This window comes from Cervus elaphus, chromosome 8, assembly GCF_910594005.1.
Source record: "Cervus elaphus chromosome 8, mCerEla1.1, whole genome shotgun sequence".
Classification (NCBI taxonomy): Eukaryota; Metazoa; Chordata; class Mammalia; order Artiodactyla; family Cervidae; genus Cervus; species Cervus elaphus.
This window is the reverse complement of record NC_057822.1, coordinates 49,230,627-49,244,827: the sequence shown is the minus strand read 5'-3', so window position 1 is coordinate 49,244,827 and position 14,201 is coordinate 49,230,627. Positions and strand designations below refer to the sequence as shown.

The window sequence follows — 14,201 nt, the reverse complement described above, 5'->3', positions numbered from 1 at the left end:
ATTGGGAAGCCATGAGGTGAGGGAATTATCACACCTAATTATGACCCAGTGTATAAAAAAATATTTTGAACTTGTGTGGTTTTTATTTTTTCAGAAAACTGTGTTTACTTCAGCCAATAGTTTTCAGTTCTGAATATAACACTATGATCCTTGTTACAAACATGCTTCACTCGAGAATTTTCTCTAGCACATTAAAGAGCAATAGTATCTATTAGTATCATTGTTATTCACCTCAATTTAACTACAGATTACTTTCCTAAAGAAATTGCTTTTCAATTTCCACATGATCAAATGTTTTCTATGTTATCTGAAAGGCAGTAAACACTATTAAAACATTACATTTAATTTTTGCTTAAAGACCAATATAAAATGCTTGTTAGTAAATAAAACACGTTTCACATCTATTTGGATTCCTTTCACAAGTGGAAGTCCATCTCCTAGGTTATAAATGAGTTCAGAACATGACATTCAGTGATATATTATGCACCAAGTCGGTATAGCCATTGCTGAAGAATCACTGGTAATGCGTTATTCTGGACAACTGAGCAGTGCAAAGCAAAGTTTTACATAAAATATTTCTAAAATGTAGCATGACAGCACATACTAAACATAATCTGCTCTCTTTAGGCTCCTAGCTCAACATGCTCAATGTGACTTTAGCTCAACACGCTCAATGTGACTTTAGCTCAACATGTTCAATGTGACTTTAGCTCAACATGTTCAATGTGACTTTCTGCTTTAAAGCTGCAGCTGTGAATCAGGGTGCAGGGGCATGCCACGTGAAGCAGCCCTGAATAAGGGCAGTTGCTAGGGCAGGAGCCCTGGAATCCACTGTACCACTGAGCAACCAGACCAATTTTCCCTGCACTTCCTTGGTGTTTGATTTAGAGACAATTCTAAGCACAGGGCACCCATCTTTTCTGTTTTGAGACTGACAGGCTTTTACAAAAGTTTTATAGAACTTTTCCCATGAAATCCCTGATAATGTCGCCTATTTGGTCAAAAGGCTGAAATGTTAAGAAGATGGGAAAAATACTACCAGACATTGGTCCTACTTTCTCAGGACAATTCCTACAACAATCTAGGAGTAGAACAATAGCTTTAATCACTGGTGTAAGACTACAGAAAGAGTCAGGAAAAAAAAAAGATACTCAACAAGTAACAGTCCCAAATCACTCAGACTGAACATCAGGTTCTTCTCTGAACTCTTCCTATCCTTTACCTGCTGCAAACAAGCAGATGTCAATTTCTGGAGACTCAGCAGTCAGTCATGGATCCCGCCCATCCTCACACCTGCCACTTGATGCTCATCACAGTCTGAAACCTACCTTGATCCTACGATCCATCACTGATTTCAGGCACAAGGGTCTTCAGCAGTCTTGGCCCAACACTCTGCACTTAACATCAAGTCAGTCTCTGACTTTGATTTCTGGTTCTCAAAGCTAATCTCACTTCTTACTGGGCCCAAGTTGCCTCTTCAATGACACTCCAAGTGCTCACGTTTCTTGCTTGCTCCATGAATTTATTTTTTTTTTTAATTTTTATTAGTTGGAGGCTAATTACTTCACATCATTTCAGTGGGTTTTGTCATACATTGATATGAATCAGCCATAGAGTTACACGTATTCCCCATCCCGATCCCCCCTCCCACCTCCCTCTCCACCCGATTCCTCTGGGTCTTCCCAGTGCACCAGGCCCGAGCACTTGTCTCATGCATCCCACCTGGGCTGGTGATCTGTTTCACCATAGATAGTATACATGCTGTTCTTTTGAAACATCCCACCCTCACCTTCTCCCACAGAGTTCAAAAGTCTGTTCTGTATTTCTGTGTCTCCTTTTCTGTTTTGTATATAGGGTTATCGTTACCATCTTTCTAAATTCCATATATATGTGTTAGTATGCTGTAATGTTCTTTATCTTTCTGGCTTACTTCACTCTGTATAATGGGCTCCAGTTTCATCCATCTCATTAGAACTGATTCAAATGAATTCTTTTTAACGGCTGAGTAATATTCCATGGTACATAAGTACCACAGCTTCCTTATCCATTCATCTGCTGATGGGCATCTAGGTTGCTTCCATGACCTGGCTATTATAAATAGTGCTGCGATGAACATTGGGGTGCACGTGTCTCTTTCAGATCTGGTTTCCTCGGTGTGTATGCCCAGGAGTGGGATTGCTGGGTCATATGGCAGTTCTATTTCCAGTTTTTTAAGAAATCTCCACACTGTTTTCCATAGCGGCTGTACTAGTTTGCATTCCCACCAACAGTGTAAGAGGGTTCCGTTTTCTCCACACCCTCTCCAGCATTTATTGCTTGTAGACTTTTGGATAGCAGCCATCCTGACTGGCGTGTAATGGTACCTCATTGTGGTTTTGATTTGCATTTCTCTAATAATGAGTGATGTTGTTGCTCCAGGAATTTAGAAACATGGTCTGCTCTTGCCAGTTATCCTCCTTTGTTGCATTCGAAGTAGCACACTCTAGGCAGTGCTCTGCACTTGCTTTCTTCACTTACTAAAACATCCTGGAGACCTTGCCACAGAACACTGATGCTGTCCTCATTTGAATTTCACAGCTGTATTCCATTGTGTGACTGTACTATGATTTACTGAACCAGTCTGCCATCAAAGGTTACTTGGCCGTTTCCAGGCTTATCCTCTTAACACCTGGCACAATAAAGAACCCTGAATCTCTATCACTTGCTATATTTTTCAGGTTTTATCTGTAAGCTAATGTCCCAGAAATGAGATCACTGGATTCAAGCGTAAATGAATTCATAATTTTGATAGATATGACCAGATTCCCCTCAAAAGGGTGCCCATTTCTCCAAGCTTCACTGACAATGCATGATGTTAATATATTGGAATTTTGTCAATCCAATGGAAAATAGAATGATATCTCAATGTAGTTTTTATTTCAATCTCTTTGCATTTCTCTTATTGTGAGTTAGTTTAAGCACCTTTTTAAGCACCCTTAATTTAAAGGGTAATCAAGTTGTATCCTCTCTGAGTACTGTACAGTAAATTAATCCATGATGTTCTAGCAATATTTTATTGGACTCACCTTGGTCAAACCAAAATTTAAAAAATCCACTTTATCTTTTCTTTGACATCCTCTGATTTCTACTGTAGCTTCTATGATAATTTCTATACTAATATATATACTGTATATATGTGTGTCCCCCTATATACACCATTTTTCAAGCAAAAATACCTGGGTGCTATGTAGGTTTTTTACTACATTATAAATACCATTTTGGACATTAAGTGGGTTTTATAAGCCTAAATACTGCATGACATGAATTTGCACATTTTCATCTAGAGAGCATCCCTTTGGGGTCCCACATTCAGGCATTCTAGAGTCATTCCGATGATCTTCTGCATTACCATTCCCAACTCACCCCTAACTCATGGCTACGCAGAGCGTGTATGCTTAATTCCCTTTTCCAGGAGGGATCAAACCCAGGTCTCCTGCATTACAGGCAGATTCTTTTCCATCTGAGCCACCAGACGGGTCACATGGAGATGGCCTATCTTTTCAGGACCTGCTGAGATTCAGGGCAGACTCAGAGTAAGGATGCCCTGCGTGTCCAATGCTGGCTTCTGCTCAGAGGAGCAGCACTCTGACGGCCCAGCCCACTCTCACTGTTCTCACGGAGTGGCCACGACTCACACCCACGGAGGCGGCACAGGAGTCAGCCGGGCCCGCTTCCCACCCACGGGCCACAGGGCTCCTCTCCCACTCGTCCCTGATCCAGCTGCGACACTAACGTCTCCGCCACTACAGCCCTGAACACTCATTCTGGACGCACACACTGTTTACTGCTTTCTCATCTCAGCTTCCTTGTTTTCACTTCTTCCCCTTCCTCCTCTGATTTCGTCTCTTGCCTCCTGACACCATGTAACAGACAAAGTCTAGCCCTTTATGGACACCATCAGGCAATGGTGCTCATCCTCCCGTGTCCAGCCCAGGATATGCTGGCAGCTCCATCTGTGAACCGGTATTTTAAAACAGAACAAAAACCACACTGTGGTAGTGTTTTGAAAATGTACTGCTGCATATAAACACCCTTTGTGAAAGCAATATACTACATCATTGCATACAAAATCAGATCACAGGCCTTGTCCAGGAGAGATATCTGAGTACCTGTACCTAAAAGGAAGGAATGAGAAAAGCACAGGGCAGGAAGATGGCCTCTTCCTATCCCTACAGGACAAATTCAAAACGACAAATAAATCCACATCGCACAGTGGGAAGCTGAAAGGACGTCATTTCTAGCAGTTAAATAGTCTCACTGACAAAGGCCAGTTTTATGCTCTGTATGTGTATACATGTGTGTGGCCACACATACACATTTGGCTACATGAGCCCAGAGAAGATGCCCCACTAATGGTTATCACGTCTTTCGCTGGGTTGGTGGAAAGAAGGGAAGCCATGAGGAAAAGAAAGTCCAGGTTGGTGAAGTCAGGTAAAGTAAAGAAAAAGAGCATTGCACTTACAAAGCGTATATCACATTTGTGTGATCATATATAATTAGACACATACCTGTACAAAGAGATTAAATTAAAATTTGTTAAACAAAGGAAGAAAGGGAAAGAGGAACAGAGGGAGGGTGAGGAGGGGCCTCAGACCCCGCAATCCACATTCATCTCACAGGTGGGAACTGGGGAGCCTCTGAGGAGAGGGCGGCAGAGCTGGGGTGATTCTGGGTGCCTCGACTTCCTAGTTAGGGTCAGGTGCTCCTGTGTGCTAAGGACCCCCGCTTCGGAAGGAATTCAGAGAAGCTGGTCTGCGAGGCCCCCCAAGTGCATGTCCAGGGGGCTTCCCGGACAGAAGCGAGAGCTGCACTTAGCAGCACGCCGAGCTCTCAGAATCTTCCTTCGCTGGTCTGCAGGAGGCGAGACAACGTGCTCATTATTGTGCCCTCGTAACAACACCTGCTATTAAGAACCAAGAGACCCTGGAGAGCAGACTGCAAGTAAACTCTGGCGGCTTTGGCTGGGAGGGTGAGACAAGGTTCTCGGACCACCCTGGAGACCTGGGGGCCATGTCCTCTAGACAGAGATCCATCCAGGTTTTGAGAGGTCTTCTTTGAGAAAAATAATATAAAACTATATTACTTTTGCATATTTTATAAATACATATGCCCACGTGTGCCTATTGCTAGGATGCCCCCCAGTGCCTAGAAGGGATGGCACAAGGGAAGCATAGGAAGCTTGAGCTTCTAAACTGTGAGGGAAACTGTCCTCAGCCCGAGAGCCAAGACCTTCAGCACCACAGTGCCCACCAGTGTTCACACCATGACATCACCCACACGGAGATGTATAATCCCCAACAGTTGCCCAGAAACTTCACCTCATGCCAGTCACATGGGCAGTAATTCCTAGGTCTCTGAACAATACAGATTACTGTAGCAGCTAATGTTCCATGGGATTTAAAACAAGGCCTGGCAATTCAGTCCTTTAACTATGACTACCCCTTAAAATAAATGTGGTAATTGGGTGGGGGGTGGGGAAGGGAGAACTGGATTAGAGATGATAGTGATGGTCACTTATTACTGTATGTAATTCTATGTTATTTACAACCATGCTTAAATACTTAGGTTAAATATGCCAGAATTTTAAAATTCATAGTTAAAATAATAAATGAAATAAGACAGAATAGCTTTCATCTCTGTTAAAAAACAAACAACAAAAACAACTTCAATAAGGCCAGAAATACTTACTTAAAAGTACTGTGCCACAAATCTAGCACCGACAACATTGTAGGGTTCATTGCATTCAAGTGATCCCGGATATAACTGCTTGCAGCTAAAAATGATCTCCTCCAAGGCTTTGGAAGAATTTCCATCCTGAAAACAGAGAAAATATTTCATTATCTTCTTTAAAAGTCAAAAAATACTATAATATTTAAAATGCTTTTTGAGTAATACTTTTTTGAGTTTAATTTAAATTATCCCTCATGGTAATAATAAAACATGCTATGTAATTATGCTTTAAAGTATATAAAAGTCATACTTATTAACTTTCTAACGCATATAAAATTAGATTTGAATTTTTATCATATAAGGACATTTTTTCTCTAAATGCTTAATCTGATGGAGTCGGCAAATAACTAACAGTAATTAAGCAGAAAAGAATAGCTAGTTATGTTTGATGTACATCTTCAAAGATTTTTTTAAAAGGAAACATTTAAACATTTTATACCCCTATGGTTTTTAAAACATTATAAGAATATAGTCTAGCCTGGAAATCTCCTTAAATTTCACCTCTGACTTAAAGGTCATTACAAAATCAGGAATACTAACATTCTATTTAAAGACATGTATTCTGTAACTGATAGCTAGATGGTAAAGAATCTGCCTGCAATGCAGGAGACCAGGGTTCAACCACTGGGCTGGGAAGATCCCCTGGAGAAGGAAATGACAACCCACTCCAGTATTCTTGCTTAGACAATTCTATAGACAGAGGAGCTTGACAGGCTATAGTTCATGGAGTTGTAAAGAGTCAGACATAAATGATAGAGGGTTTAATAATAATATTTTGTAACTCCTCCAACTTGAATACTCATCTTTTATATATTAAAGATGGGCCATCTTCATCTTTCAGAGTGTATTTAAACATTTATATTTTATGCCTGTAATTTTTTTTTTACTCATTAATTTTAAACATTTAGTCCTGTTGTAATATATAGTAAGTCTAATTCAGTTTGTCATTTGTGGCCATATCACCTTTATAATCACAAAGGATAGTTTTTGTCTATACTTGGGAGAAAAATATTCTCCATAGAAAATATACTGACTCTTTTTTTAGTTGTTAAGATAAATGATTTGGGGCAATTTTAAATGATATAAAAGAAACAAAGCAAAACTGAAGTGGTTACTTAATCACATAAGTTCTATTCAAACTATTTAAGAGATGTATTCCTAAATGTTAATTATTTTAGGGAAAATATATAGCAAGTGAATTTTTGTATTATGCATTCTATATTTTAATCCATGTAATAAAATGAAATATGTTTTATAGTTGCACAATTTTTGTAATGTTCCCAATGTGTTTTGAGGCATTCAAACTGCCATCGAGCTTTCACGTCCGCACCATATCTGAAGCCCATGCTTGGAGCTGTGGAAATACAAAGATCTGTATCAAGTTCTTTCACCAGCATACTTATATTTTAACCACATAGGCATTCATCCATCAGTACGCCTGCTTGCCTATCCATTTATCCAACAATTTGCAAACATAATGTGTTGTGTTTAGTCGTGTCTGACTCCTTACAACCCCATGAACTATGGCCTGCCAGGTTCCTCTATCCATAGGATTTTTCAGGCAAGAATACTGGAGTGGGTGGCCATTTCCTCCTCCATAGGATCTTCACGACCCAGGGATGGAATCCCTGTCTCCTGCATTGGTAGGCAGATTCTTTACCACTGACCCACCTGGGAACCCCAAACATAACATATTAGGGCTTAAATACATAAAGATAGTACAATCACTTGTATAAATGAAGTACACAAATTATAAACATATATATGAGAAAATATAACCAGTGTATAAAGATATCCACACGCACAGAGATGATCACAAAGTCAATATTCTTAGAGAAAATTTATTGCTTACTCAGCACGATGGGGTGGAAGTTCTTCTACCTTTTTGTCATCTTCCTTTTCTCTAGGATCTTTCAAAACAAAATCAACTAAAAGAAAATTGAAAAGTTCCGATCAACAATCTTATAGTAATTACAGTATTTCCCAAACAACTGCAAAACTAACCCCTTTAAAATTGTTTACATTAAGCTTTTTAAAATAATGAGCAATTTGTATATTTATGAACACAAGAGATTTTTAAATTTTTTATGAGAAAATCTATGATGTCTGTGTCTTTGAGAATGTATGTGCTCTTTCTTAATGATGTCCCATTCTTTCATCTGAAAATCACTGCTTTTTTTTTAATTAATTAATTTATTTATTTTACTTTACAACAGTGTATTGGTTTTGCCATACATTGACTTGAATCCGCCATGGGTGTACATGTGTTCCCCATCCTGAACCCCACCTCCCACCTCCCTCCCCATCCCATCCCTCTGAGTCATCCCAGTGCACCAGCCCCGAGCATCCCGTATCATGCATCGAACCTGGGCTGGCGATTCGTTTCATTTGTGATAATTTACATGTTTCAATGCCATTCTCCCATATCATCCCGCCCTCGCCCTCTCCCACAGAGTCCAAAAGGCTGTTCAATACATCACTGCTTTTAATATTACATTTGCCTTTTGAGCTATGTACCACTGAAAGTAGTCTTACTGAAAGTCAACAGTACAGAGCAGCAGTTTCCCTTCACTGAAGAAAGATAAATATTGCTCTGTTCTCTTGAATTGCTTAAGAGCATAGAACTATCTTGTTAAGAAGTCAGTAAAGTGAGCTCCCTCTGCTTCTGTGGTCCTTAATTAATTTTATTCTTCCTACTTTTCTTTGAAGACACTCTTTCTAAAATGCAAATATGTTATTACCTCTCTGCTTAAAATCTTTCAGTGACTCTCCTTTACCCTCAAATGCTTTTAAGAAGTTGCCTTTTGTAAGGCCCTTAATATTCTATCCTCTTTCTGAAATGCACCCTTTCTTGAGCCATCAGAAGGGCTTGCAAGCCTGGAAGAGCCTTTCACTTTTGTCTACTACCATTTCCACCGTTTCCTAGCCCATGCACGTTTCCTAGTACCTGTTCACCCTTCATGACTCAGTTCAGGTGCCCCCAAGTCCTTCCTAACAAGTCAGACATGACCTCTTCTCCCTTGGAGCATGTTCTCGATTCCTCTCCTCACTGTACTTGCTCCTCTGCTTCATCATTTAGTAATCTGTCCATCCCTCTTATTACATTATGAACTCTTCAGGGGCAAGAATTTGGCTCTTTACATGACCAAGACACTCAACAGCAGTCTTAAATGCAATGAATGGTCTCCTCCCTGAAGGGTTCCCAGACCATTTCAAAGCAATATGATTTCTCCCACTCTGACACGGAGTCAGTCATATCAGGCTTACTACCACAAACAACTGGAGAACCTTTTTAAAAAAAAGCATAGATATCAAAGACCTGCCTCCAGAGGTTTTAGTTCAGATGGGTCCAGAAATGAGCATTTTTAAAATGATGCTGATTATTAGTCAGTCTTAAGAGTCTATTGGTTTATACCATGAGCCAGCAAACTTTTATATAAAGGGTTAGATTGCTAATATTTTCAACTTGTGAGCCACAAGATCTCTATCATAACTACTCAGTCTCTTATGGTACAAAAGCAGCTATAGACAACATGCAAATGAATGTGGGTAGCTGTGTTTCAGCAAAACTTTATTTACAAAAATAGGAAGTGGGCCAAATTGGGCCTGTGAGCTGTAGTTTGCTAACCTCTGATCCACTGCAATAATTTTGTAATTGATCACACTCTATGATATCAGTAATATTAATACTAATTAACATTAAAATTTTCAGTTATGTTCTTTGTTGAGGGGATATACCCCTACAAACAGAAAGACTGTTTTGAAATTTTTTTGCTACATTTTATTAATGAAATTTGCCTGAGACCTGAAGCAATATAACAGCAAAACAATAAACAGCATAATAAATATAATAAACAGCTTCAAGTATAGATGTCAACTTCAAACTTTTAAAAATTTATCTTTAATATGACACATTCAAATCATAAAGCAAAGAGAAACACTGATTTACCTATGGATTTTTTTACACTAAGAAGATAATCTTCTCTCATTTCATCAGACAATGCAAGTATGCTGTTAGTGAGGACTTTCAGATGCTGGGGGACTAAATTCAATACATGCTCCAGCCAAGAATCTTCCATTGGTGCTACATGGTCCGTATCAATTCCATGGTGGATATAATAGTAGTATCTCTATAGAAAAGGGAGGGAGAAATGGAGATGGGCTTAGTACTATAATGGGTTTCCCTAGTGGTTCAGATGGTAGAGCAATGCAGGAGACCTGGGTTCATTCCCTGGGTTGGGAAGATCCGCTGGAGAAGGGAATGGCCACCCGCTCTTGCTGGAGAACCCCATGGATAGAGGAGCCTGGTGGGCTACAGTCCCTGGGGCCGCAAAGAGTCAGACACGACTGCGCAACTAGCACTTTCACTGTAGTACTACAAGAAGAGCAGCATTTATCAGAAATAAAACTACTGAGCGAAATTAAAGTTTTAGAACAAAGAATTTACAAATTATAAAAAGTTATCTTCTGCAATTCGTATTGCCATTATTGTGTGTGCTGTGTTTATTCATTCAGTTGAATCCAACTCTTCAGGATCCCATGGACTGTAACCTGCCAGGCTTCTCTGTTCATGGGATTCTCCAGGGAAGAATACTGGAGCAGGTTGCCATTTTCTACTCCCGGGGATCTTCCCGACCCAGGGATCCAACCCCCTTTCCTTGTGTCCCCTGCATGGCAGGCAGGTTTTTTATCACTGTGCCACCTGCAAAGCCCTGGTATTATTTGATCTCTCCTATATTAAAAAGATGATTTTTATTTCAGGAAAATCAAAGCTCTTATCTTAATTCACAACTATGTTACAAAATATGAAGTTAGATTACCAAATATGTAATGTACTAAACAGAACCCATGTGGAAGTAGAATTGTGTGAAAATGGCTTTAGGAACCTTGTATTATTGACAATCAGATATTAAAAGCTGTAAGTGAATCAATATTCCCTATTCATTAATCTCAGAAATATTATACCATAGGATTTATGAAATTTCCAATTGGCCTATTAGTAGTCCATACCATAATTTTACAAATGTTGTTAAATGTGTGCATGAGAAATTCATTTTAAGATGTGACAGTATTTCTCTCATAACAGACATTTAACTTCAATGTATTTTTACAAGCTTTTACAAGTCACTTAGAAAAGAATTCAAATATCAAAATACTTTCAAATTAGCAATGTTAAAGTCTTTGATATTTACCTTTTAAAAATTTTATATTTGAAATCATTGAAGAATCACTTTTTCTAAAGTAAGCTGATATGGTTTGTGAAATGTACATTACATAACTAAGATAATTTCTCATAGAATAAAGACATGGAAAAGCTATATATGATGAGGCTAGCTTTAACATAGGAGCAAGGAGACTTGAGATACTCTGTGGTCTTAGGAGACAAGGGAGAGTACGATTTCCTCCATTCATCCAACAGAGCAATTTTCTAGAACTTCATATTTACTTCTACATTCACCTAATTCCATAAGGAAGAAGTGCAGAATAATCTCAAAAGCATAAAAGCACCTTCAAGGGCTTCCTTTACTTTTAATTATACTGACAAAGAAATATCTTGTTACCAAGATGTCTTTCTCTATTGCAGAAGTGGTTAGTTTTGGAAGTGTGCTTTCATCAGGAGTCGCTGAGTCTATGGCAGCATCTTGTTGCCTAAGAAAATGACAAACACACTATTCAAATGTATACAAAGGTCAGTTAGAACATATATCAATAGATTAATCAGACTGTAGTCCATAAAAATAAGAAAAATACATTATTAAACATTTTTAAAATAGTAAAACATTTACTTGGTACCATATTCCTCCCAGATTACTTTCTCTTTATTCATAGACACACACCCAGGTATACTGGAAGTGATTTGAAATATCTAAATCAGAGGCCACATCCTTTTTGATAAGCTTTATTCATTCTTCTTCACTGATCCAAAATCATCTCTCTCCTGAAATTTTATAGAAATGTTCTTGCATTATTCTTGAAACATGTATGACTATTTATAAATAAGGTTTAGAAAAGCACGGATGGGAAAGATTTTGAGTATAGTTTCTTCCAAAGACCATTTCTCCGATTTCTAGGGCCACATTAAAAGTTAGCAACAAGTGACATAGAAGTTCCTATGCTCCTATGTGTTTATTATTGACTAATTGTTCATACAATACTGTAATGTTTCTAGGTATAATTTACTTCAAAATCTGCACCAGATATGATCCACATTTTGCGACTTCCTATGGAGAAGGCAATGACACCCCACTCCAGTACTCTTGCCTGGAAAATCCCGTGGATGGGGGAGCCTGGTGGGCTGCGGTCCATGGGGTCGCTAAGAGTCGGACACGACTTAGCAACTTCACTTTGACTTTTCACTTTCACACATTGGAAAGGGAAATGGCAGCCCACTCCAGTGTTCCTGCCTGGAATATCCCAGGGACGGGGGAGCCTGGTGGGCTGCTGTCTATGGGATCGCACAGAGTCAGACACGACTGAAGTGACTTAGCAACAGCAGCATGGGGCTCCTATGTTCACATCTTCAAAGAAATAAAGTGTTCTCAAACAGCTTACCCTCTTTATCATTGATTGTATCATGCTCCGGATCCCAACTTCATCTGGGATGGATATAGGTTAGTGACAGTGTAATAAAATACTTTTTCCCACTAACTGTCCAGTGAGTGGACTGGAGGTTTATTGAATATCTGTCTTAAATATCATACCAAAGTAGGTACCCAGAATGGATCTTTTGACTTATTTTCTTTTTTGAAAAACTAGGAATCCACTATTCTGTGAGCTTTACACTTACTCTTTTCAATTAAATGGACCAGAGGAAAGAGTCAAGGCAATGTCTCAAGCAGTGTATCAGGTCATGTCTCAGTTTAATTCAGTACGTAGTAGATTTAGGAATGAAATCTGCCTAGGAGACTCCTGAAAAAGGTCTAGACGCAGTCAACAGGTACCAAAGAAGGAAATGAATACAAAGGCTAAGAACAAGGAAGTTATCTGAACAGCTTTATGCCAGTAAATTAGACAATTTAAATTAAAAGAACCTAAATCCTTTAGGATTTAGGATTTTTGTCTTTTAAGACAAAGTATTAAATGTTTATCAAATGAGGGAATAAGTGTATGAAAGGAGTGGTAAGAGATCATCAAGATATTCTGTGGTTGGAAAGAGAAGGGTTATTTTAACTGCAAAAGAAACCACCTTATTATTTTGGTGTTTGCATAGTAAAAAGATACTACTGACCATCATGTTCTTCAGGAATCAGGACATCTGGGCTCAGATTCTGCCACTATAAAGTATATGACCTTAATAACTGGGTTGTTTTTCTTTTTCATGGCAGAAATGCTTATCTTATCTAATCTGCTGAATCCTGACACTCAAATTTCATCCTCTGTGAGAGTAACATGGACCTAAAAGGATGCATCGAGGTTGGGAGAGGGAGGGGATAGGAGGCTGGGGCAACAAGAGAGGCTGCAGAAATTCTTGCCATCAGAATGAAGATCCTTTCAGCTCTAACACTCTATGACTCTATTTTTCTGTGGCTACAGGCAAAAATTCTGCTCACTGGGAACAATAATAGAAGCTCTTTACTGATCACCTAGTCAGTTCCACATATATTATCTCTAAATCATACACCTACTGTTACAGGGCACAGTGATATAATTATTCCCACTGTGCAGATGAAGAAACAATGTCAAAGAGATTAAATATCTTCCCCTTTACACATCATTAATTAAATATAAAAACAAGGATTTGATTATTCATAGGTACTTCTACACTGCCATGCTCTTTCCATCAAAACAACATCCCTTTCAGAAATAAATCAGTCAATGCTAGAAACACTTTATCTGGTTAAAGGGAAAATATGATGTATTTTATTTTGCAAAAATGAAAGAACTAAATTGATATTTTTTTCTCTTTATCAATAGAGATTTTTGGTTCAAGATAGTAACACAAACATCTATTTTTTCAAGTTTTTCTGTGAAAATGGTAGTAATGTTAGCCCATGATTGTGAAGCAACTAGAGGGTCATCAGTTGAAGAATTATTTCAACAAATTTCCGGAACATGAAAAGAAGACAGAGAATAGATGAAACAATTTAAAACACCATAGACAGTAACTCATGCAGGAGAGATTGAAATCTGCCTTGGAGACTCCCGGAAAATGTCTGGACTTGCAGTCAACAGGTACCAAGGGAGGAAATGAGCACAAAGGCTAAGAACAAGGAAGTTATCTGAACAGCTTTATGTCAGCAAATTAGGCAATTTAAATAAAAAGAAAATATTCCTAAAAGGCTATAAAGTACTAAACATGATTCAAGAAAAAATAGAAAATATGATGAGATCTACATCAAGTGAGCTAATTGAATTAGTAAGTAATAATCTTTTTACAAAGAAAAGTGCAGGTCCAGATGGTCTCACTAATAAGTTCTATCAAATAGGTAAGG

At 38.6% G+C, this 14,201-nt stretch overlaps 1 protein-coding gene across 1 annotated transcript in view; it reads right to left on the bottom strand.

The window, feature by feature from the left end:
* The window catches only part of DNAH7 (dynein axonemal heavy chain 7), a 253,080-nt gene that overhangs the window by 203,723 nt on the left and 35,156 nt on the right, over positions 1-14,201 (bottom strand). The window contains exons 6-9 of the mRNA XM_043910523.1: positions 11,331-11,418; positions 9,719-9,899; positions 7,622-7,697; positions 5,728-5,853 (exon numbers count right to left, since the gene is read on the bottom strand). Coding sequence (XP_043766458.1) covers positions 5,728-5,853; positions 7,622-7,697; positions 9,719-9,899; positions 11,331-11,418 — 471 coding nt within the window. The remainder of the gene's footprint in view (positions 1-5,727; positions 5,854-7,621; positions 7,698-9,718; positions 9,900-11,330; positions 11,419-14,201) is intronic.